Source organism: Phyllostomus discolor, chromosome 12 (assembly GCF_004126475.2).
Source record: "Phyllostomus discolor isolate MPI-MPIP mPhyDis1 chromosome 12, mPhyDis1.pri.v3, whole genome shotgun sequence".
In the NCBI taxonomy this organism is placed as follows: Eukaryota; Metazoa; Chordata; class Mammalia; order Chiroptera; family Phyllostomidae; genus Phyllostomus; species Phyllostomus discolor.
The window spans coordinates 53,890,000-53,912,245 of record NC_040914.2 but is presented as its reverse complement, the minus strand read 5'-3'; the positions used below and the strand labels follow the sequence as shown (position 1 = coordinate 53,912,245).

At 64.2% G+C, this 22,246-nt stretch overlaps 1 protein-coding gene across 1 annotated transcript in view; it reads left to right on the top strand.

Annotated features, from left to right (window-relative positions):
* KIFC3 (kinesin family member C3) overlaps nt 1–21,943 on the top strand; it is a 59,516-nt gene extending 37,573 nt beyond the window's left edge. Inside the window, 16 exon segments of the mRNA XM_028501898.2 lie at nt 10,645–10,710; nt 11,297–11,440; nt 11,586–11,825; nt 12,361–12,534; nt 12,943–13,090; nt 13,186–13,316; nt 14,443–14,554; nt 15,847–16,028; nt 16,924–17,028; nt 18,332–18,462; nt 18,812–18,935; nt 19,152–19,281; nt 19,370–19,599; nt 19,865–19,999; nt 20,400–20,508; nt 21,261–21,943. Coding sequence (XP_028357699.2) covers nt 10,645–10,710; nt 11,297–11,440; nt 11,586–11,825; nt 12,361–12,534; nt 12,943–13,090; nt 13,186–13,316; nt 14,443–14,554; nt 15,847–16,028; nt 16,924–17,028; nt 18,332–18,462; nt 18,812–18,935; nt 19,152–19,281; nt 19,370–19,599; nt 19,865–19,999; nt 20,400–20,508; nt 21,261–21,286 — 2,187 coding nt within the window. The 3' untranslated portion in view covers nt 21,287–21,943.
* The last annotated feature ends 303 nt before the right edge of the window (nt 21,944–22,246 follow it).

The window sequence follows — 22,246 nt, the reverse complement described above, 5'->3', positions numbered from 1 at the left end:
GGGGGTCCCTCCCCACGGCAGTGCCCTTCATCGAGGACTCTGGTTGTGTCTCGGCAGCAGGCCCTGCAGGACAAGGGGTGCAAGAGCAAGAGTCAGGGGACGAAAGACGAGAAGCCCCCGAAGAGGCCGGCGCCGGCCCCCAGGCGGGCCCGGGAGGCCCAGGAAGCCGGTGGCACCATGAATGTAGAGAAACCAGGTAAAGGCGGCCTGCCCACTGACGGGGACGTGCCCGCTGCAGCTGGCGCGGGAGGGGAGCTCGGGCAGCTGAGCCATCCCCACACACTGTCCTCCTCCCCCCAACGCGGCCCTTCCAAACCCTGGGCGCCGTGATGTGGAACTCAGAGACCCCAGCCTGCCCGCCCCTCCCCCTGGCACACCTCCTACCAGAGCCACCGGGGCCCCGCTGGTGATAAGAGGCTTTGGCGAGCACAGGCTGGAGTTGAATTTCCCCGCTTTTTGTCTTTTCCCCAGCGCCGTCCAAAGCAGGGCGATGGGGAAGAGATGCCACCGTCCGCAGAGAGCGGCCTGACCACTTCCCCTCGTGTCCGTGGGCCCAGCGGGGACCCAGGGACCCTCGGACAGGGCCTCACCCTGCTGTCTGGAGGCCGAGAAAGGGGAGCTGGTGGCTCCACTGTTCTCTGGCAAGGTGGGCTGGCTCTGGAGGATGCTGAGGGCCCCCTTTGTGGGAGTCCCCAGGGGGAAGCCTGAGCCCGGCGACACTGGGAAGGAGGCAGCACCCTGGAGGAGCCCGAGGGGGAGGCGAGGAGGGTGTGGAAAGAAAGCGTCGGCCTTTCTCTGGTTCCCTCCTCCTGTCACCGGAGGCTGATTTGTGGTCTGCACTTGCCTCTCGGTGGAAGCGTCTAATCCCCCTCGGAGTCTGCGCCTGAGCCGCGGTCGCCCGTCTGGGCCGGCACTCGGGTGCGCTGTGGCAGGTGCCGGGGGCCAGCCAAGCCCTGGGCAGACGGGCCTTGGGGAGGGGGGCCTCGCCCAGCTGGGCAGGTGGCCTGTCCTCAGTGGCTGAGAGGAGAGGAGAGAGGCCTCTTTTAGTCCAGAGCGAGGACTGACTTTTGTCCAGGGGGCCAGGGCAGAGCCCGCGAGGGGCAGTGCCCTGGCGGGGCCTCCGAGGCACGGTTTTAGAGAGTGACCCGCTAAGAGGTGTGCGGCCTCCTCTGTGTAAGAGCCGGCTCCATAGCTTGTCCCCAAGTGCCCCTTGCTCTCCCGCTGCCCCTTAGCTTCTTCTGGGTCCTCTCTCCCCCGGCGAGCACGCTCCCGGCGCCCTTGAGCTGCCCTGGTGCACGGACAGTGTGTTTGCTGAGGGGTGGACCCCGCCGGGCGTGGGCTCTGAGGGGTGTCGCTGAACCTTCTGTGATACAAGCCGCGTCCTGGACAAGCAGGCTCTACTCCATGTCTGCTGGGTAGCACCCACTCTCACCGGCTCATCCCTCATGGCGTCCAGGCTCCTGTCCCAAGGGTGCCTCTCTGGGCATGGACTGTTGTTTTGTGGACCCCGAGGGGCTCCCACACGTCTCTTCAGTGGCAGAAGCAGCTCTTCCCCAGAGCCCAGGGCACCACCCCCCCCCCACCCGTAGTCTGCAGAGGGCTGAGGGCCATGTCCGTCACATGCTGCCCACGGGTGCAGCCCTGTGGGCAGGCCTGGAAGCATCCGTCTGACCTCACTCTCTAGAACACCGCAGAAGCTCGGCCAGCTGTGCGTGACATGCAGCTGGGTCATATGCAGGCCACATGGGCAGGGCCACTAGCCAACCAGCGGCTGCCCCTGCTCCAGCTCTCTGGAGGGTCTGGAGTCAGAGCTGTTCCGAGGGGTTGGGAGCGGGGACCTCTACTGCCCACCCCTCCTGCGGCTGGTGCCGAGAGGATCTGCCCCTTGGGGGCCCCTGCCCCCTCCACCCTCCCCTCCCTCCCTGCCCCACCGGCGCAGGCTGCCGTGTGGCTTCTCTGAGGTCCTGGTGAGCACACTCGCCGCCTCCCGTGGGTCGCAGCTGCCGGCGGGTGTGTGACTTCGGGTGCGGGTGGCTTCTTTCACAGACTCGGGGCCCCCAGTCCTGCCCTCAGGGCTGCAGCCTGGGACCTCTGGTGGGCGCACCCAGAAGCCCTAGGGCTCTGAGGTCAAGTGGAGGCTAGGGGCCAGCAGGCTCTTCTCCCCCGCTTCCTTCTCAGACGCTTTGTTCTTGGACACTTCCTTCTTTCTCGGGGGGCTTTGCCCTTTGCCTCTGTCCCCCTCCAGAGCTCCTAGCCAGCTCCCCACCCGCAGAGACCAGGGCCCTTCTCGGTGCCCTCGAAGAAGCAAACTCTGGCGAGCCTCCTCCTTGGGTTCCAGGCTGTGGCTCTGTGTCTCTGTCTCCCGCCCGCCTGTCTGTCTGTGTCTCTGCTGCTCCAGTGGCAGGACCGGGAAGGCGGTGGTGGGACTCAGGTGGAGTCGGCCCGCCCTGGCACTACCCCCCCCTGCCTGTGCGGCGGTCCCTGCGCTCACCCGCACTCGAGCGGGCCTGTCTGTGGTCCTGTCCACGTGCTGTGTCTGTCTGTCTCTGCATTGTGTCTGCCTGTCCCTGGCACACCCTCCCCGCCCTCCCTCTCCGTGTGCAGTGACACGCCCGCCCTGCGGAGGGCCGGAGGGGGTCATTCTGGGAGCCCCCACCTCTCTTCTCCTCTGGAGAGGGTTTGGCGTTTAAAGGAATCCTGTCTCCCAAGCATAGGGCTTTCGGGGGAGGGAGCCCCGCCCCCTCAGCTGCTGGCAAAGGCACGTCTTTCTCAGTCTCCGTGGCCGGCAGGCTGGCCGCGGAGAGGGTGCCGCCCACCGGACCTGGAGCCCGTGTTCTGAAGGGAGCGTTCGGGGAAAGCTGCCTTCCCCAGTCCTGACCCAGGCAGTTCCGTCCCCTGGGGCCGCCCTGCCGTGACTCCCTCCAAGGCAGGCCCTGGAGTCCTGTGGCTCCCCACTGGCTGCCCCCGCCCCCGCCCTCGCCCTCGCCCCGCCCCTCTGATTGTGTCCCCGCCCTCGATCGCCCTGAGGGTCCGGCTGGCCCGGCCTCGGCAGGCCCCTCTCCTCAGCCAGGGTGGACCCTCTGCCGCCCCGCTGACCGGCCCCTACTTTGCTCATAGGTGGGCTGCTGTTTGGCAGCGGGAGGTGCTCGAGCCTGTCGGGGTCCCCAGGCGCGGTCCCCATGGTGCATAAGATGGTGGAGGCCATGTCCCAGCTGCAGGAGGAGAAAGCCCGGCTGCAGGAGCTGGCGGCCCTACGGGAGAGGCTGGCCCTCCAGGACAGTGACCCGCAAACCACACCCACCAGCTGCAGAACCAGGTACCCAGGGAGGTTGGGAGGGGCAGAGGCGCTTCCCACCACGGAGCAGGTCAGAGGACATTGGCTAGGTCACCTGGAACCCACCAGGCCACGCGCATAATGGACAGTAGGGCTCTTCTCTCCCGGCTCGGGAATGCAAGGTGGCAAGAGTCAGAGTCCTGGCCCTCCCATCCTGGTCACCCTTGTGCCGCATTCCCTGTGGTTCCCAGAGACCAGGCCACCGCCCCAGAGTGTCCAGCAGTGTGTATAGACGTGAGAGGAGCAGGAGGGGCAGGGACGCTGCCTGCCCTGAGTCTACCCTGTCTGCTCACAGCCCGAGGGGACCAAAGTCACTGCAGAGGTCCCCCCACAGAAAATGGGCAGGCAGGGAGAGGCCGGCACGCATGCCCGGGAGGAGTGGGGGGGCAGGGAGAGCCGAAGGTTTACGCGTGAGCATTGTCCTCTGTGTTCGCTGGCCAGGAGGACCCCTGCGACTCTCAGCCCTTGCTTCATTCTCTCGTCCCCCCATCCGCAACCTCCCCTCGGCTTAGCTCCCCATTGTCCTGTCTGTCTTCCGTGCCTGTGTCTGACCCTCCCCCTTGCCCAGCCCCAGCCCCATCTGCCCCGTCATCACTGCCTGGATCCGGTCTGCCCTGTGGAAAGCCTCTGGGCGGAGCCAGGTTCTTTCCCTGGGGTCACGCCACCTGTGGCCCTTCTCCGGACTGACCATCGCAGGATACTGGGACTGTGACTTGTGCTCAGTTCCGAAGGGCGTAGTCCCTTTATGTGTTCTAAAGGCAGCATTTTTTTTTTTCCAGCTGAGGGGCGTGTCTTCTTCTCAGGAACTGTGTGTCCTGACCACGACCTGTCCCTTGCTGAGTCAGGTGGCCCTGCTTGGGCGTCCCTAGTGCCCGTGCCTCCCTCGTGTGTGCAGATGCCGCTGTCTGCTGCCTCTGGGCCCGTCTGCCCCTCGGACGGGGGCTGCCCCGGGCAGATGTGACCCAGCAGCTCTGCACCACCGCTGGCCCCTGGTGCCCACCTGTCTCCTTCCCTCCCGCAGGTGCTGGCTGGCTGCCCAGGAGGTGCCGGCACCGAGCTGAGCGGGGGGGTGCCGAGGGAGACGGGTGCGCCCTCTCCTGCACGGCTACGGTCTGGGGAGGGTGCACGCTGGTCACACGCGCCCATGCCAGGAGGGGTGCAGAGGGCTCTGGGGGTGGGCATGCGCACAGGGCGTGGGGGCTGTGCCGGGAGCTTTGTCCGGAGGTCAGGGGTGGCTGCCTTGAGAAGGTGACACTGGAGCTGTGGCCTGGCACAGAGCAGAGGTGATGTGCTCTGTACTGAGGGAGCCTCGGTCTGTGCAAAGGGACTATGGCCGGGCAGCAAGATGAGTGAACGCATTTGGTGTCCACTGGGACTGGTGCCAGGACACACTGCCCCCCACCCCTCCCTCGGGACCCCCGGATCCTCAGATGCTCAAGTCCCTTTTATGAAATGGCTTAGTGTTTGCACACATCCTACACCCTTCCTCTCATAGACTTTAAATCAGCTCCAGATCAGTTAGAGTGCCTAATGCAAATGCTGCAAATGCTGCGTGAATAGTTGTTTATAGGATCAACTTCTGGATTTTTATTTCCCAATAATTTTATTTGTATTATTATTTTTACTTTTAAAGATTTTATTTATTTTTAGAGAGAGGAAAGGAGAAAGAGAAGGAGAGAAACATCAGTGTGTGGTTGCCCCTTGCATGCCTCCACTAGGGGACCCGGTCTGCAACCCAGACATGTGCCCTGACTGGGAATTGAACCGGTGACCTGCTGGTTCACAGGCCGGCACGCGATCCACTGAGCCACACCAGCCAGGGCTATTTCCCAGTATTTCTAAACCGAGGTCGGTCGAGTCCCAGGATGTGAAACCCGAGGATACGGAGGGGAGGGCCGACTGCATGAAGGCGGAACCAAGGCCTGGGTAGCTGGGTTGCGGCGCGGGGTGCTGCCTGCAGGCGGTGGGGCGGTGGGGCTGTCGCGGCCTGGCCTGCAGGACACACCCCGGACACGCGTCGGGCCCGCGGCCAGCCTCAGCAGCTCTGCCTTCCCTGACCTGCCGCAGGCCAGGCCGGCCAGGCCTCCTCAGTGTTCAGACATGCCGCTTTGTTTTCAAAGAGCTTTGCCGAGATACAACTCGCTTGCCATAAAATTCACCCCTTCGGAGGTGTACGGCTTAGTGGCTTAAGCGTGTTCAGGTGGTGACGCCGCCACCACCACCGCCGCCGGCGAATTGTGGAACAGTTTTCGTCACCCCAGAAAGCTCTATTCAGTCACCCCCTCCCCACACCCCCCAGCTCCTGGCAGCCGCTGATCTGCTTTCTGTTTTATGGATTTGCCTTTTTGGGAGCATTTCATGTAAATGAAATCATAATATCACATGGCCTTTTGTGACTTGGAGTAAGTTTAAAAAAAACCATTTTTGCCCTTAGTTCGCACAATCTGCTTCTTCGAGGGGAAGCCGAAGGCGAAGTGTGGAAGCCTTTCTGGTGTCTCCAAGCCCCCGACCCCCCCCACCCCTCCCCGCTGCCCTGGCCGACCCGGAGAATTTGGAACGGCGCCCAGTCTTCTTCGCTCACTTTGGTTTATCCTCAGACATTCCGAGAACGCCGGGCCCTTTCCGGACAGGGTCTAGCGGATGCACCTGAGCTGCAGTCCCTGAGCCCCCACCACCCGGAGGGTCCTACCCTGGGGCGCAGTGGCCAGCCCTGCGGGCCTGGAGCCGGGTTCAAATCCCGACTTCGGCACTACTCGGGAGCCGTGTGGCCGTGGGCTAGCTTGTCGTTGCTCTGCACCACGGTTTCCTCATCCGCACGGCGCGGGACCCGCCGAGACGACCCAGGGCTACTGGCGCGCTGCCATCAGCGCCATCGTAATGGGGGGTGGGGAGGGGAGAGGCGTTTGGATTGGGAGTCACCGGGCAGGACTCCGGTCCTGGCTTTGCCACTCGCTGGCTGTGCCGCCGCAGAAGTCGCTTCCTGTCTGGGGCTGCAGTTCCTGGCCTCTAACCTGGGCCGATCAGTGTTTGCTTTGTGGTTACGGGCAGGCCAGCTGTGAGCCTGGACAGAGGGATGGATGGCAAACTGTAGAGCGCTGTGCCTCGAGAGGGCCACTCCTGTGTGCTCCGGTCCCCTGTCAGCCTCGCCGTGGTTTGACCTTGACCTTCCTAGTCTTCTCAGTGTTGATTCTCTAAGGAAAGCCCACCACAGGATACTCGCTGCCTGGTTCTCTCAGTGCCTTGTTCTCAGCCTTGTGCAGACTCACCTCCTGAACGGGGCTGCCCTCCTGGAAGGGCAATGTGGAGAGTGGTTAAGAGGGAGCGCTTTGCAGGGGGGTTCTGCTGGGGGTCCTGCTGGGGTGGGCCTCAGTACAGTCTTAGGTGCGCCACCTAGTGGTCACCCTGAGCAAGTTGCTTAACCAAGGCTTAATTCAACCTCTTGGAACCTCAGTTCTTCTTCCTGTAAAATGGGGATAATAATAGTACGTACCGCAGGAGGATTGGGGGTTCAAAGTGTCAACCTGACAGAGCACCCTCGCCCCGCCGGCGAGGCCGACTCAGTGACCGGGGCTGCGGTAACCCTTGTCTTGGCCTGGGCTCGCGAGGGCTGCTTGCGACTTTCTAGCCTCCCGCCAGTGGAGTGTCTGACGGAGACCTTTGTGTTTGCGGGGCACCCAGTGTGCTCCTTGTGGGGAGCACTCGGGCCCAGGGTCACCTTCTCTGTCCTTGAGCACCAGCCGACCCAGGCCACAGAGGCCACTGGTCTTGGTCTGGCCACCAAGGGAGGCTGTGGCTAGTCTGGATGACTTTCCCTGACGTTGGCAGCAACAGCAGCCCAGGTGATGTCCTGGTGGCCCCAAGCGCCCCACCCCCTGGAGCCGTGGCCCCATCATACAGGGCGGAAGCCAAGTGTGTTTCCGCGCCGCCCCTGGTGGCAGGACTCGACTGTAGAGGCTTTGCAGTGGAGGCAGGGCTGGATGAGGCAGGGCTGGATGGGCCCGGCCAGGCTGGGTCAGTGGTCACGGAGCCCGGGGTCAGGTCTCCGGGAATGGGGTATGTTGGGGACAGGGCAGGGTGCTCCCTGGGGCTGCCCCTCTGGCTTTTGGGCTGTTTCCTTGAGGCCGGATGGATCCCAGGCCCTCCGGCCTCCCCAGCCTAGTAAGGCCTCCTCCTCACCCCGGGAGAGCCCCTGTTCCCGTAGGACGCTCTGCTGCTGGCTGGCCAGCGTGGTGGGAGGCAGACAGCAGGTTGTCTGCGTGGAGAAGACAGGCCTGTGCAGGGCAGGCCCGCCCTCTGCGGAACCGCTTCCACCAAGAGATACAAATGTCGGGCCCCAGGTCCCGGCTCCTCCAAGGCCCCTCTGCACCAGGCTCCTGACTCAGCTCCTCTGGCTGATGGGGAGCCAGGGCTCGGCCCAGTCTGGTCCCCTCCTCGACCCTGGGGCTGACACTGAGCTGTCTTCGGGGCCCATCACAGCAGCCTGTCAGGAGCCTGCTTTGCACTCAGGGTGCGCCTCTGCCAGTGCTTGAGGCGGTTACTGAGTATCTGCCATGTGCCGGCCACCTGCTGGGGCAGGGGTGCGTGATGAGCAGTAGAGAGGCTCCTCCCCTCTTTGCCTGCAGATGCGAGCACCGCGGCTGATGCGGAGCTGTGGCGGGTGGGTGGAAGGGGTGCCTACAGGGGCTCCCTCCAGGGGAGTTCCTCTACTCTGGTGAGGTTCACCCTCAGCCCCCCACTCTCTGCCCTCACTGCCCTGAGCCTGTCTGCCAGTTCCCATCTGACCTCCTCTGGGTGCCTCTGTGTGTGTCTCTTTTCACTCATTGTTTTCCTGACCCTGAGGCACCTTCCCCGAAAGCCCTCCTGAAGCAGACCCCTCCCGGCGGGGGGGGGGGGGCAAGGGTCCCACTCCTGGGCAGCACAGGTGCTAATTCCCCAGCCCCAAAGGAGTGTTTGCGCCGGACTGACCCCCACAGTGTTGACACGTGTCCCCTGCTGCCTGGACCAGCAGGGGGATGACCGAGTGCCTGATACCGCTGACCAAAGGGGTCTCTCACAGCCCCCCCTCTGCCCCCTGTACAGCCGCATCCTTCTGGAGTGTCCCTCAGGGTTCCAGGTAGAATCCGAGAGCACCTGGGGCTCCAATTGTGATGCAGGAAGGCAGCAGGAGCTGGGGCTGCAGGCAGGTGGCAGGTGGGCACCCCGATCCCCCAGGTAAACACTGGAAAAGCCCACTTGCACTGCACCAGGGGCTGAGGGCCAGGCAGCGCGCTGGGACAAGGGAGGCTGGAGCACCCAGCCCAGAGGATGCAGCCTGTCCGGGGCACGGTTCCGTGCTGATGGGCAGCCAGCCCTGGGGTGATTTCTGGGGTAGGGCGATAGGGTGAGGGGACCCCAACCTTTCCACAGGAGGTAGACTGACCTATTTCAGGGTGCAGGGAGAGTGAGAAGAATACACACCTTCTCTGAGACTCGAGAATCAGTGAAAAAGCATAAAGAATTGGTCAAATACAGTGTCATGGTTCGGAGACCTCTGCCTTTTGGTGCTGCTCCCAGAGTTTTGTTTTTGGGTTTTCTCTGCCTCACTGTGTTGGGGGGACCTGCCCCGTGTCCGTCAAAACTCCTGATGGACACGGGCTGTGAGTGCACGACCGTCTGTGTGCACGCCCGCCTCCGAGAACCGGGCCCTCCCCGAGGGCTGGGTGTGCAGGCGGCTCCCGGTTGCACGGCTAAGGAATGAGACACAGCCCTGTGCAAATTGTCCCTCCGTCCCCTCTGGGGCCAGGGGACTGAGCACTGGCCCCCAGGCTCTCAGCAGGAGGGGGCATTGGGAGCGTGCAGCAAGGTGGCCCAAGCTCTGCCCGTCTGCATGGTCCATGGCCCAGCACACTGCTTAGAGGGCTGTTAGTAATGCAGCCACCGGGACCACCCTGGTCCTGTGGTCACCGGGCTGTGCCCTCAGGTCACCTGCTTGTCCGCCAGGAGGACTTGGGCAGCCCGGTCAGGCCTCCCAGCCCCTCTCTGGGTCTGGTCTCGGACTCCTCGTCCCCAGCCATGAGTGCGTGGGCTGGTGTCGTGGCCTTTGCCTCGGAGGCTCGGTGGAGCCCCACGGCTGGCTTCCTCCCCCGGCCGGCCCTGAAGGTGGGGGCCCGACCTGTGGCTCAGCCGCCTTCTCCTGCGGGAAAGTCTGCCTGCCACACACTGCTGATGGACGCTCAGCCGGCTTGGGAGATCACACACACACCCATCCAAGAAATCCCAATGTCTGGCCGCTCCTGAAAGGTCAGAAGGTTGGCGACACGGAGCCTGTGTCTCCCCGACTGCAAGGGACACAAGGTGGCCGCCTCATCAGGTGCATCTTGGGTGTCCTGCCCTGGACTGCCCTCACCGCCTTGGCGGGCTGGCCCCCGGGGGCAGTCGGCCTTGTCACCTGTCGTTTACAAATCAGGACCCAGTGGGCCGGGGCCTGCTGCGTGCACCGCAGCTCCAAAGCCTCCGAGGAGGAGTCTGCCTCTCGCGCTCCTTTCCCAAGGTTGGGGCGGCCGTCCCGGACCGCTCTGCAAGGACACGGGCAGACGTGCCCGTGTGGGGCTGGCGCCTCTGTCTGCATTCTGGGTTCTTTTCCAAGGGCAGGTTCCTGACGGGGAGCCAGCGAGAGGGCAGCCCCAGGAAGGGTCCCATCCTGGGGTCTGCTCTGGGGGGGGGCTACGGGGGGGTTGGTTTTCCTGCCCAGCTGAGCCAGGCACCCCTGCCTCCCGACGGGGCGCAGACCCCCTTCCCTTGCTAACGGCCTCACCTGGCCACGGCTCTCCCGCAAGGCAGGCTGGGAGCTGGGGTGGACGCGGGTCCCAGAGGTGCCCCGGTTGCTGGCAGCCCCGTCCCCACAGGCGGCCTCACCAGGAACTGCTCCGAGTGGAACTTTCTAGGGGCTGGGCCAGGTTTCAGAGTGTCTACCGTTCATACAGCTTGGGGGCCCCTTTAAGAAAAAAGAATACAAAGTCACAAATACAAAAGTAGGCCCAGGCCTTGGCAGGGGCCTGTGTCCCCTGGTCAGGCCGCAGGCAGCCTGAGCCCCAGGTGGCACGGGGGTCACCTCTGCTGTGTTTCCCCCCAGACTCTCCCGAGGGCCCCGGCTGATGGGGTCCTGCGGCGGGAGAGGGGGCTGAAGGCTGTCAGGGCCAGGCCAGGTGTCGTTCCCCTGGAGCCCCAGGTGTGGCCTGCCGCCGGAACACAGGGAGGGCTGGGGCCGGGGCCTGGGTGCGGGCTGGAGGCGAGGAGCAGGGCTCGAGGTGACCCTGGCTTTGTGCCGGCAGGTGGAGAACCTGAAGGAGAAGCTGATTGGCCAGGCACAGGAAGTGAGCCGCCTCCGGTCAGAACTGGTGAGGCCAAGCAGGCACCCTGCGTGGGGTGAGGGCAGGCGTGGGGTGGGGGCCAGCGTGGGGTGGGAGCTGAGGGGCCTCCCTGTGCAGGCTGGCCCCTCCCGACGAGGGCTGTGACCCACCCGTGCAGCCCGAGCAGGGGCTGCACCCTGTTTGGGAAATGCTCCTGGAGGACTCATCACCCCTCATGGTCGCCAGGGCCTCAGCGGTCATGTGACTCCCCAGGGGCGGGAGGTGAATGCGCCCTTGCTGAAGTGAAACAGGAGTGTGAACTCTGTATAAATATGACTTCTCTCGCTACTTTCACACTCGGGGAAATAGAAGGAAAGGGGTGGGGTGCTGCTGGGAGCTGCGCCTGCCTCACCGCCCTTCCTGATCTCTCTCTCCTCTGCCTTCTTCCTCATTTCCCTCTTGAGCCCCTTCTCTCTCCTCTCCCCCGCTCGCCCGCCTTGCTCTTTTCTCCTCCTCTCTGGCCTTCTCCCGCCTCCCCCTCACTCTCCCCTGCCCTGGCACTCTGTCCACCCCACGTCCTCCTCGCTCCCCCTGATCTGCCCTGGCCACATGCCCCCCTGGGCTGACGCGGCAGGGAGGCACGGACTTGGAGAAGCACCGGGACCTGCTGATGGTGGAGAATGAGCGACTGAGGCAGGAGATGCGGCGCTGCGAGGCTGAGCTTCAGGAGCTGCGTGCCAAGCCGGGGGCCCCCTGCACGGGCTGCGAGCACAGCCAGGCGAGCGCAGGGCCGGGTGGTTCCCCCCAGAGGGCCGCCTCCCTCTCGGGGACCCCAGCTCCTCACGGTGCCCCCTGCCTGCTCCTCTGCCCACCCGCCGGCCCGCCCGCCTCACGCTTGTCCTGGCCCTGTCTCCTGCCTGCAGGAGAGCGCCCAGCTCCGGGACAAGCTGTCACAGCTCCAGCTGGAGGTGGCGGAGAACAAAAGCATGCTGTCAGAGCTGAACCTGGAGGTGCAGCAGAAGACCAACCGGCTGGCCGAGGTGGAGCTGCGGCTCAAGGACTGCCTGGCCGAGAAGGCGCAGGAGGAGGAGCGGCTCAGCCGGCGCCTGCGGGACAGCCACGAGACCATCGCCAGCCTGCGGGCCCAGTCGCCGCCTGTCAAGGTGAGCCGCGGTCTGGCGGCCTCGCGCAGAGCCCGTGCCGGCCTGGACTGTGCCTCAGCGCTCGGCTGGCCTCGGGTCCCCGGGGCAGGGCTGGCGCGTGGAAGTGGGTGTGCGTGGTTGAAGGCTGCGTTCCAGCTCTGCGCTCGGTCTGTTTCCGGCCCTTCCCTCCTTGCTGCCCCGGGCCAGGAAGGCACGTGATAGGCCTCCGGCAACCGGTGCTGGATGTGCCCGCTGCGAGCCAGGCATGGACGGAGGACATCGCTCCATTCTTCCCTTGTCTTTGCTCGTCTATCTGTCCTGTGCCCCAGCTGGGGCCACAGCCAGGCTCACAGTGGGCTGATTAAGATGAGAAGATTGTGGGAGGCCCTCGCAGCATTCAGGATAGCCAGGACCTGATGGCGTCACTAGTTTTCTCCAGGCTCTTGGTGGGATGTCCCTGAGGGTCTCCTCCCCAGGCCAGCCGCGTCTCAGGGCCCCGGAGCGAGGCCAAGGGGCCCCGCACCTCCATGCACCCACCCCCCCTCTCCCCTCGCAGTACGTCATCAGGACAGTGGAGGTGGAGTCGTCCAAGACCAAGCAGGCCCTCAGCGAGTCCCAGACCCGGAACCAGCACCTGCAGGAGCAGGTGGCCATGCAGAGGCAGGTGCTGAAGGAGATGGAGCAGCAGCTGCAGAGCTCGCACCAGCTGACTGCACAGCTCCGGGCGCAGGTGTGCCGGCCGCGTGGGGGGTGTGTGTGGCTGTCAGGTTGGGGGTTGGTGCCGAGGCCAGCCTCTGGGACAGGGCAGCAGACCCAGGCTCTGGTTTCTCCTCTTCTCGCTGACCGTGTGACCAAGGGTCAGTCTGTCTGAGTCTCCCTTCTGTATAATGACATGACCAGAACCCGCTGTGCAGCGGGGCCCAGGGCCAGACTCGCAGGAGGCTGTTCTCACAGCCCGGCACACGCGCTCTTGGAAGGCGCCGTAGTCAGTGTCACAGCCAACAGGCTTCCTGCTCCCCTGGGGCTCGTGCCCCCGTCACGGGCCGAGTTTGTGCTGGGGCCATGCAGGGCAGTAGCTGCGCCCGCCCCCTCCTCCCCAAGCCCCCGTGTCGAGCTGCTGTCCGGCCTTGGCCACCAGATCGCCATGTACGAGTCGGAGCTGGAACGGGCGCACGGGCAGATGCTGGAGGAGATGCAGTGCCTGGAGGAGGACAAGAACCGGGCCATCGAGGAGGCCTTCGCCAGGGCCCAGGTGGAGATGAAGGCCGTGCACGAGAACCTGGCAGGTGAGCCAGCCGCCGGGGCCCTGGCCCGCCCCCAGGCCGCTGCCCTCGGCCCTGCCCGTGGCCCTGCCCGCCTCACGCCCTTCCTGCCCTCGCAGGCGTCCGGACCAACTTGCTGACGCTGCAGCCGGCGCTTCGGACCCTCACCAACGACTACAACGGGCTCAAGCGGCAGGTGCGGGGCTTCCCCCTGCTGCTGCAGGAGGCGCTCAAGAGCGTCAAGGCTGAGGTGAGTGCAGGCCGTGGGGGGCGGGACTGGAGCAGCCCGGAGCCCTGGGGAAGAGGCAGCGTCCACCAGGGCTCTCTTCCAAAATGCGGACCAAGCGCCCCAGACAACAGCTCCCCCCAGCGCACACACACACACACACACACACACACACTCACACTCTGCCGCCCCAGACCTCCTTTGAAAACGTCTGGCCGGGGCAGGTATTTGGGCGTTGATCTGATTATGACTCTCTCACCCAAACATGCTACATACATCCTTACATCTGTTAGGGTTCATTTAATTTTTTTCCAGCTGAGCTTGTTTGATATGAGAATAGCCAGCGTCTCTTAAGTGCCTCCCACGTGCTGAGCCTTTTATAGCCGCCGGCTCCTTGACTCTGCGTGACGGCTCTGCAGGGCACCTGGACTCATATATTTTAGGAATAGAAAACAGCTCTTCTTTCAGATACTGTGTCAATAATCTGTGGACGTGGTAGAAGGTCCAGACCCTGCAGAAGGGCATGGGATGAAAAGGAGAGGACTCTCCCTGCCACCCTCTCCCCAGAGGCGGCCTCTCCATCAGCATGTCCCCCAGGGCATCGTGGGCACGAGGAATGGGGTGCTGTCTCTGCCCTCTCACCCACAAGGGTGATGTATGGACGTGTGGCCTGCACCTGGCTTCTTTGCCCTGAGGAATGCCACTGGGAGATCTTTACCTACCAGCCCCTACAGATGCACGAGCCAGGTGGTGTTATCCCCATTCTACAGAGGAGAAAATGATTTTCCCCATCGATTGCGGCTGGAAGACATTGGGCCTGTTGCCCCAGGTGCCCCAGCCACTCAGGGTAGAGCTGGGGTGTGGGTCCAGCCGAATCTGTAGTCAAGTGCGAGTGCTGTGGATGAGGCTGAGTCCTGGCTCTTTGCTCGTTTAGCAGGGCGACCTTGAACTATTGGCTTAGCCCCTCTGGGGCTCAGTTTCTTGCTGTGTAAGATGGGACTGGTAGCCATACCTACCCAGAGGGGTTACTGGGAAAATCTGACATGTGCATGTCAAAGACTCGGCCAGGGCTGGGGACAGTGCTCAGCCTGCCCGGGGGCCGGCAGTTTGTGGAGCTGGCCCCCAGATGGCGCTGTGTGTCCCCCACCAGATCGGCCAGGCCATCGAGGAGGTCAACAGCAACAACCAGGAGCTGCTGCGCAAGTACCGCCGGGAGCTGCAGCTGCGCAAGAAATGCCACAATGAGCTCGTGCGGCTGAAAGGTGACTGCTGGGTGGGCGGTGGGGGGTGGTGCCTGGCATAGGGGTCCTCGACCTGGCTTGGAGGTGGTCCTGCCCTTCCGCTCCGCCCCCAGCACCATCCTATGAGCTGTGCCCTGTCATCGAGGAGCTATTGTCATCCCCTCTTTGAGCATAAGGCAGCGGAGTCACAGAGAAGTCAGGGACTTGATGCATCCAACTCAGAAGCCCTTGTCCAATGTCCACAGTGGGCCACCCCCAGGCTCCGGGTGGCTGTGGGGTCGGGTATTGAAGCCGGGTGGGGAGTGTCTGGAATGCCACCTGCTCTCACCTAGGGCCAGGTCAAGCTTGAGATTTCACCTGTGCACAAAGGTCTAGAGAGCGCACCTGCTCTGTGCCAGGTGCCGTTCCAGATGCTGAGGCAGATGTGGCTGCGGCCCCGCCACTTCATGAGGCAGACGCCATCCCTGCCTCTTGGTGCTCACTTCAGCCCGCAGAGTGGACAGTGGTTGTTATTTAGCCAGAGAACCCCCGCAGGGGTTCTGTTACCAGGGCTGGGGAGGAGCGCCAAGAGCCCCTGGGTATGTGACAGTAGGTGGCGGTGTTGGAGGGCTTCCTGGAGGAGGCAAAACTAGACCTGAGAGCTGGCCTGTGAGTTGGAGTGGACAGGTGAAGGGGGAAGGTGGGTCTGTGCTGGCCCTGTGCTGGCAGTGGTGGGGGGTCTCCTCCTGGTCCCGGGAGAGCTGGGTCCCACCGAAGGGCTTGAGGCAAAGGGGGTGGTGGGACCAGATCCACACCTCCCAGAGCGCCAGGGCCACCCTGCGGCCGGGCCCATCCGTGTGCTGCCAGTCGTCCACCCGCCGTCCAGTCCAGTCTGCCCTCCTGCTCCCCGGGCCCCACCCTGGCATTTGCAGCGCCCTTTCTGAGCGATAGAACGAGACTTGGCTCACTGACACCCAAGCCCTTCACTGTGTACACGAGGAACCTGAAGTACAGAGGTGCAAAGAGAGCGTCTGTTTTGGCATTCCACCCAGACCGGTACCCCCTCCTCCCACCACGTGACCCCTGCAGTTGACCTTTTCTCCCTGTCCCATGGCAAAGCTCCCACGCTCAACTGGTTTGCTCTGGAAGGAAGTGTACCAGTAAGTGAATTCATACTATAGTGTGAGTGACTGATAACAGTTTTGTGGCCCTGGGTGCCTTGCTTAGAAAACAGGAGCCTCCTGTGCCACCAGGCTGCTTAGGACACCACTGGACACAGAATAGTCTGGTCTTGACATGGCCTGTGCCTTTCTCTGCTCCCCGACCTGTCGCAGGGAACATCAGGGTGATCGCTCGGGTCCGGCCGATCACCAAAGAGGATGGGGAAGGACCCGATGCAACCAATGCGGTGACCTTCGATCCTGACGATGACTCCATCATCCACCTGCTGCACAAAGGAAAGCCTGTGTCCTTTGAGCTGGACAAGGTCTTCTCCCCGAGGGCCTCGCAGCAGGACGTGAGTGTGGCTCCTGTGGGTGGTGGGGGGCAGGGGGAGCAGTGGAGAGAAGGGGCCGTAAAGAGACTCACCAGGAAAGCGAGAGATGGTGGGGGGCAGAGAGAAGTGTGAGAGTGGAAGGAGACAGGAAGGAGAAGCCTGGGTGCCAGGGTTCCTCTCTCCTTCCCCTCTGGAGAGGAGAAGGTGGGAAGCTAAGACTCAGGGCCTTAGAAGCCTCTGCTGGGAAGGACAGATCCAGGCACAGCCCCACCCACCACACGGCCCCTCCCACCCATGTGGCCCCTCCCACCCTCAAAGCCCCACCTACCACATGGCTCCTCCCATCAACACGACCCTGGCCAGCACTGAGTCTGGTCCCTCCAGCCTGCAAGCAGCAAGTGGTCTCCGTATCAGCCCTTGTCTCACCTCTGCCAGGGCCGACCTGCCAGGCCTGTCTCGCCTGTGCCGTGCCACCTGCGCCTGGCTGCGCCTGGCTTTACCTTTGCCACACTTTGGCCCGCTGTCAGGCAGGCAGGCAGGCAAAGGCGGGGCAGTGCAGGTGACTGCCTTCTGCCTTCATGTAGCAGAGTGAAGGAGCCGGGGCTGGTCTCCTAGGGCCGGGGCTGGTCTCCGGAGCTCCAGAGCTGGGCGGCCCCTTCCTTGGGTGTTGGCCAGCAGCAAGCACTGCGCTGTCTTCCCTCCTGTCCTTTTGGCAACCAGGTCACCGTTGATGTCTAGTGCCAGTGACTTACTAGTCCCAAACTCCTCCACAGCGAGCTGGCCGCCCACATTAACATGCTGTGTTACTGCTGGAGGAGAGAGCGGTCAGGGGAGGTGGCTGGACTTGGGGCTGGCGGGAACCCCAGGCCCCGTGGCCCTGGCAGCCCCACACCCTCCTTTCCCGTCCCCTCCCCAGGTGTTCCAGGAGGTGCAGGCCCTGATCACCTCCTGCATCGACGGCTACAATGTCTGCATCTTCGCCTACGGCCAGACGGGCGCTGGCAAGACCTACACGATGGAGGTGGGTGCTGGCCGGCTGGGACCGGGATTCAGACAGGGAGGACCACCCCTTGCTGCCATCGATGGGGCGTCTCCTCACTGGTCTCGGGGTTCTGCGCGTTGTGCGTGCTGCCCTACTCAGTCTTCACAACCCCCCACGTCTCCAGGCCTGAAGAGGGGCCCCTGTGGGGGTCCCCGTGGGTGGGAGAAGCAAACACACTAGGCCGAAGGATTTTTTTTAAAAGATTTTATTTATTTATTTTTCAAGAGGGAAGAGAGGGAGAAAGAGAGAGAAAGAGAGAAACATCGATGTGCAGTTGCAGGGGGCTGTGGCCTGCAACCCAGGCATGTGCCCTGACTGGGAATCGAACCTGTGATGCTTTGGTTCGCAGTCCGAGCTCAATCCACTGAGCTACACCAGCCAGGCCGCCTGGCCTGAGGTGGATCTAGGCCGACTAGGCCGAAGGGTCTTGGCCTGAAGTTGGAGGCGGTCTCTCCGGACCAGCCTCCGTAAATCGCCTGCACATCTGCTGGGCTCTTGCTGCACGGCTGTGCCGTGCTGGGCCCTGGGAATGATGAGGGCAGGTCTCTGCCCTAGAGGAGACCCCAGGCAGCGGCAGGGACTGGCCTGGCACAGACTGGTGCAGACTGCGGTGGGGCACCCGGCTCCCACCTGCCACTCCCGGGCAAAGCGTCATCTCCCTGCTTCGGTCTGTCCCCTCCCCATGGGGCAGCGGGCCTCCAGGGCGAGGAGGAATCTCAACTGCAGATAGAAAGTCTGGCCTAGGGGGTGCCTTTGGCTCGTTAGCATTTCCCTGGCTCTTGAGGGGGTGCTGTGGGGATCCCTGGGTCTAGGGGGTGGGCAGTGGACAAGGGGAGCAGGACGGCCTTTGGGCGGGGGGCGCCATCTAAGGGAAGAGAGGGTGCCCATGAGGTTCCCTCTCAGAAAGGCCAGGCAGCTCACTGGCCCGGGGCACCCACTGGCCCCTGGGCCTCCCTCCACTCCCCCAGGGCCTGGCTCCTGCCCTCACTGACGCTGGACCCGCGTGTGGGCAGTGGCAGGGAAATCGTAGCTTCCTGGGGCGGGACCCCTTACAGGCGGCTCAGCACCCGCTGTGTGCAGTCCCCCCCAGGCATTCACCTGGGGGCTCTGCCGGAAGCCTCAGGACAGCTCTGGCCGGGTGGTGCCGGGAAACTGAGGCCCACGGAGGGGAATGAAGTTGCTTGCAGCTGGTGGAGGGGGCTTGGGGGCAGACCAGCATGCAGACCAGAGCTTCCGATGTGGGGAGGGGCCCGGCTCACTGGGGCCTTGCTGCTGCCCCCAGGGGACCCCTGAGAATCCAGGCATCAACCAGCGGGCCCTGCAGCTGCTCTTCGCCGAGGTGCAGGAGAAGGCGTCCGACTGGGAGTACACCATCACGGTCAGCGCGGCCGAGATCTACAACGAGGCCCTCAGGTGGGCGGCCCTGGAGTTTGAGGTTCTCAGGTGGGAGGCCCTCTCAGGTGGAGGCGCTCAGGCCGGCGGCCCTGGCGCAGAGCCGTGTGGGAAGAGAAGTGGGGTCTCTCCCGGAAGAAGGGAGATGGGGGCTGTCCGTGAGGACTCAGCTCAGGGGGTCTGCTGGTCCTGGCTCCTCCCCCCAGCCTGCAGGCAGGGCAGGAGGGCTCGCTCTGAGCCCTGGGACCGGGACACACAGGTGGAGGTGCTCCTTTCTCCCTGGAAGTGGCCTCCCCGCCCCTGCAGGCTGCCGGGTGGGAGACACGGGAGTCACTGTGGGAGTCACTGTCCCGCCTGCTCCCCACCCCAGGGACCTGCTGGGGCAGGAGCCCCAGGAGAAACTGGAGATCCGGCTGTGCCCAGATGGCAGTGGGCAGCTGTACGTGCCGGGCCTGACTGAGTTCCAGGTGCAGAGCGTGGAGGACATCAACAAGGTGTGGGGCTGGGAGCTGGAGGCGGGGAAATGTGGGGAGACCCCGCCCAGAGCCGGGTGCTCTGGCGTAGCCATGTCCCCACACCTCTTGGAGCCTCAGTTTCCTCCTCTGTACAACGCAGGGGGTGACACCCCTCATGGGGATTCTTGGGGACGGGGTGGTTGCAAGGCCCCACTCCAAGCCCGGTGCCTCTGCCACGCCCCCGCCCTGCCCCAGGTGTTTGAGTTCGGCCACACCAACCGCACGACGGAGTTCACCAACCTGAACGAGCACAGCTCCCGCTCGCATGCCCTGCTCATCGTGACTGTGCGCGGCGTGGACTGCAGCACCGGCCTCCGCACCACGGGTGAGTGAGGGTGGCGGGTGGCCCGGCCTGAGCTCCCCCCGCCCCTGCCCCCTGGGCACCCCTGACCTGCCCGGTGCCCTCCCCGCAGGGAAGCTGAACCTGGTGGACCTGGCCGGCTCGGAGCGCGTGGGCAAGTCCGGGGCGGAGGGCAGCCGCCTGCGGGAGGCGCAGCACATCAACAAGTCCCTGTCGGCGCTGGGGGACGTCATCGCGGCTCTGCGCTCCCGCCAGGGCCACGTGCCCTTCCGCAACTCCAAGCTCACCTACCTGCTGCAGGACTCGCTCAGCGGGGACAGCAAGACCCTCATGGTGGTGCAGGTGAGGGCCTCGGGTGGGCTCGGCCAGCACCACGGCCAGGGACCCCTTCCGGGTACCCAAGCCGTGTGGAGGAGGGACCTTTGTCCCTAGCGGCTCCAAAGCTGGGTGCCGTGCACCCCTCCAGCCTCCCCAGCAGACCTGGCCACACACCCTGTGCGCCTCTCAAGGTCCCCTGGCCGCGAGCACCCTCCGGCGAGCATGCTGCCCCCTCCAGTTCTGTGGGGGCGGCTGGCCTCGGTGGTGAGCAAGCCCTCGTGTCCCCCAGGTGTCCCCCGTGGAGAAGAACACCAGCGAGACGCTCTACTCCCTCAAGTTTGCCGAGAGGGTCCGCTCTGTGGAGCTGGGCCCTGGGTCCCGCAGGGCAGAGCTGGGGTCCTGGTCCAGCCAGGAGCATCTGGAGGTAGGGGGATGGCACAGACCTGTCCCAGGGGCCCTGGGCGGAGACTTCCAGGTGAGGGGCAGGGAGGGAGGAGAGAGGCCAGAGGGGCTGGAGCCAGAACTCGAACCGAGACCCAGTAGGCTCTTTAGTCCCAGTATTTCGGGGCCTCGGAGGTCCCCGTGGGGCCTTCAGCTGGTCAGGGAGGTGGGCCGCAGGTGGGCACACGGGTGCTTAGCAGTAACTAAGTCACTTCTCTACATGTACTCTTGCGTAACTCTTGCAACAACCGAGCTGGGCATCGCCATTGTCATGCCCATTTTGCAGATGAGGAAGGTGTCGGGAGGCTGGGAGGGGAGTGGAGGGCAGCAGGGCTGGGGGGCAGGCAGCACGGCCCCACCCACCTGCTTGCCCCCACCCACAGTGGGAGCCAGCCTGCCAGGCGCCACAGCCCTCAGCCCGGGCTCATTCGGCTCCCGGCTCTGGGACCACTAGCCGCCCAGGCTCCATCCGGAGGAGGCTGCAGCCCTCAGGTGAGCCTTCGGGGAGGGAGTGGGTGGGTGAGCCCCATCCCCAACAGGTCAGTCACAGCCACTGGGCTGCCCTTACGTGAACAGGCTTTTCTCTTTTTAAGAGTTTCTAAAACTTCTCTAGAGCCTGTGTGTCACATCCTTCCCGGGGCCTGGGAGTTGGGGCAGACAGTGCCGGGTTCGCTTCACAGACGGGAAACCGAAGACCCCCACTCCTAGCTGGGTGGGGGGGCCTGGAGGCCCAGGCCATGAGTGTCCCAGGCTGGGCTCATGCGGCATGCCTTCCACAGCAGGCCTGGCGTCCCTAGACCTGGGCCTTGGCTGCGGGGTTGGAAAGGACAGGGTCCACTCCATGTCCCCGGTGAGCAGTGAGCCTGGTCAGAGGCCTGGAAACCAGGCCTCCAGCCCCCACCTTGGCCCCAGGCGCAGAAAGGCCCAGCAAGTGCTTGGAGCACAAAGACACAGGGCAGCAGGGACCTGAGGGGTCCTGGCCCAAGGCAGGCCCCCCAGTGAGACGCCTGTTGCTTTGATTTCAGCCTGAGGCTGGGGCTGCAGAGTCTCCAGGTGAGTGTGGGCCAGGGGCCCAGCGCTACTTGCCGCCTGACCTCGTCTTGGGTTGCCGGGCTGTGCAGGGCGCCTGCTGCTCACGGCTGGGTCTGTCCTTCCGCTGCCTGCTGTCTGTGTGCTTCTGCTGGGCTCCCCCCTGCTCGCGAACAGAGCCTAATGAGCCCCCCCCCCCCCCCCCCCCCCCGCAGGGAAGTCGAGGCCGTTGCCTGTCTGATGGATTGACGGACACGTCCACCCACCATGCCGGGGGCTAGGTCCTGAGGCCTCACTGGCCTTCGCCCGCTGCAGCTGGGGGTCCAGGAGGCAGAGGCCAGAATGAGGCCCCTCTTCTGTCTCCCCTGAGATGAAACATGTTCAGAAGGAAATGGTGTCTCTCGGCTATGGCTCTTGGTGCAAATGACTCGGGTTGGAAGGGCAGGGATGTCCTGCTCCACCTGGCAGGCCCAGACCCTTGTGGGGAGGGCAGTGGTGTCTGGAGGGTGGCCCTCGCCTGGGCTGGCCCAGCTCTCCCAGGCTGCAGGGCGCCCTCTGAGGTGGGTGGCCGAGGAGCCCCTGGGAGGCACAGGAACCAGGACAGGCTGGTCAGTTGGTGGGCATGCCGGGGGAAGTCCACAAGGGGGCGCCCCAAGGGGCAAGTGTATGGTGTGCACTGGTGTACAGAGGAGCAGGCCCTGCCAGCCCCAGGCCGGGCCGTATTTATGGCTGGCGGGAGGCCAGGGGGCGGGGACTCTGCTGCGCCCCTCATCTGCCTGGCACCAGGCTCTCCCTGCGCCCTGGCTTCTGGACACAGTCCTCCCTCTGAAATCCTATTTAAGAACTTTTGGAAGCTTAGCCATTTTTACATATTAAAATAAAAGCCTTTTTACACAAGCGTGGTCTGGAAGGGTGGGTCTCGCGAGCCCCTGGCCATCAGGAGCGCCTGCCTGCTGGTCGCCTGCGGCCCTCCACGGAAGCCTGGTGTGTCCCGAGCACCTGCGACTGGGGGGCCGGCGCCCCCTCCCTGACTGTGAGCGACCAACCCCGACCCACGAACAGTGTGGGCACCTCCACCGTGCAGACGGGACGTGAAGGCTCCGCAAGTGTTGGCGAAACCACGGCTGGGCCCTGGACTTGTCCCTGTAAGTGAACTGGCCACAGGCGAGTGCCACCTTCCCCCAGGGCTGAGGGGACCCTG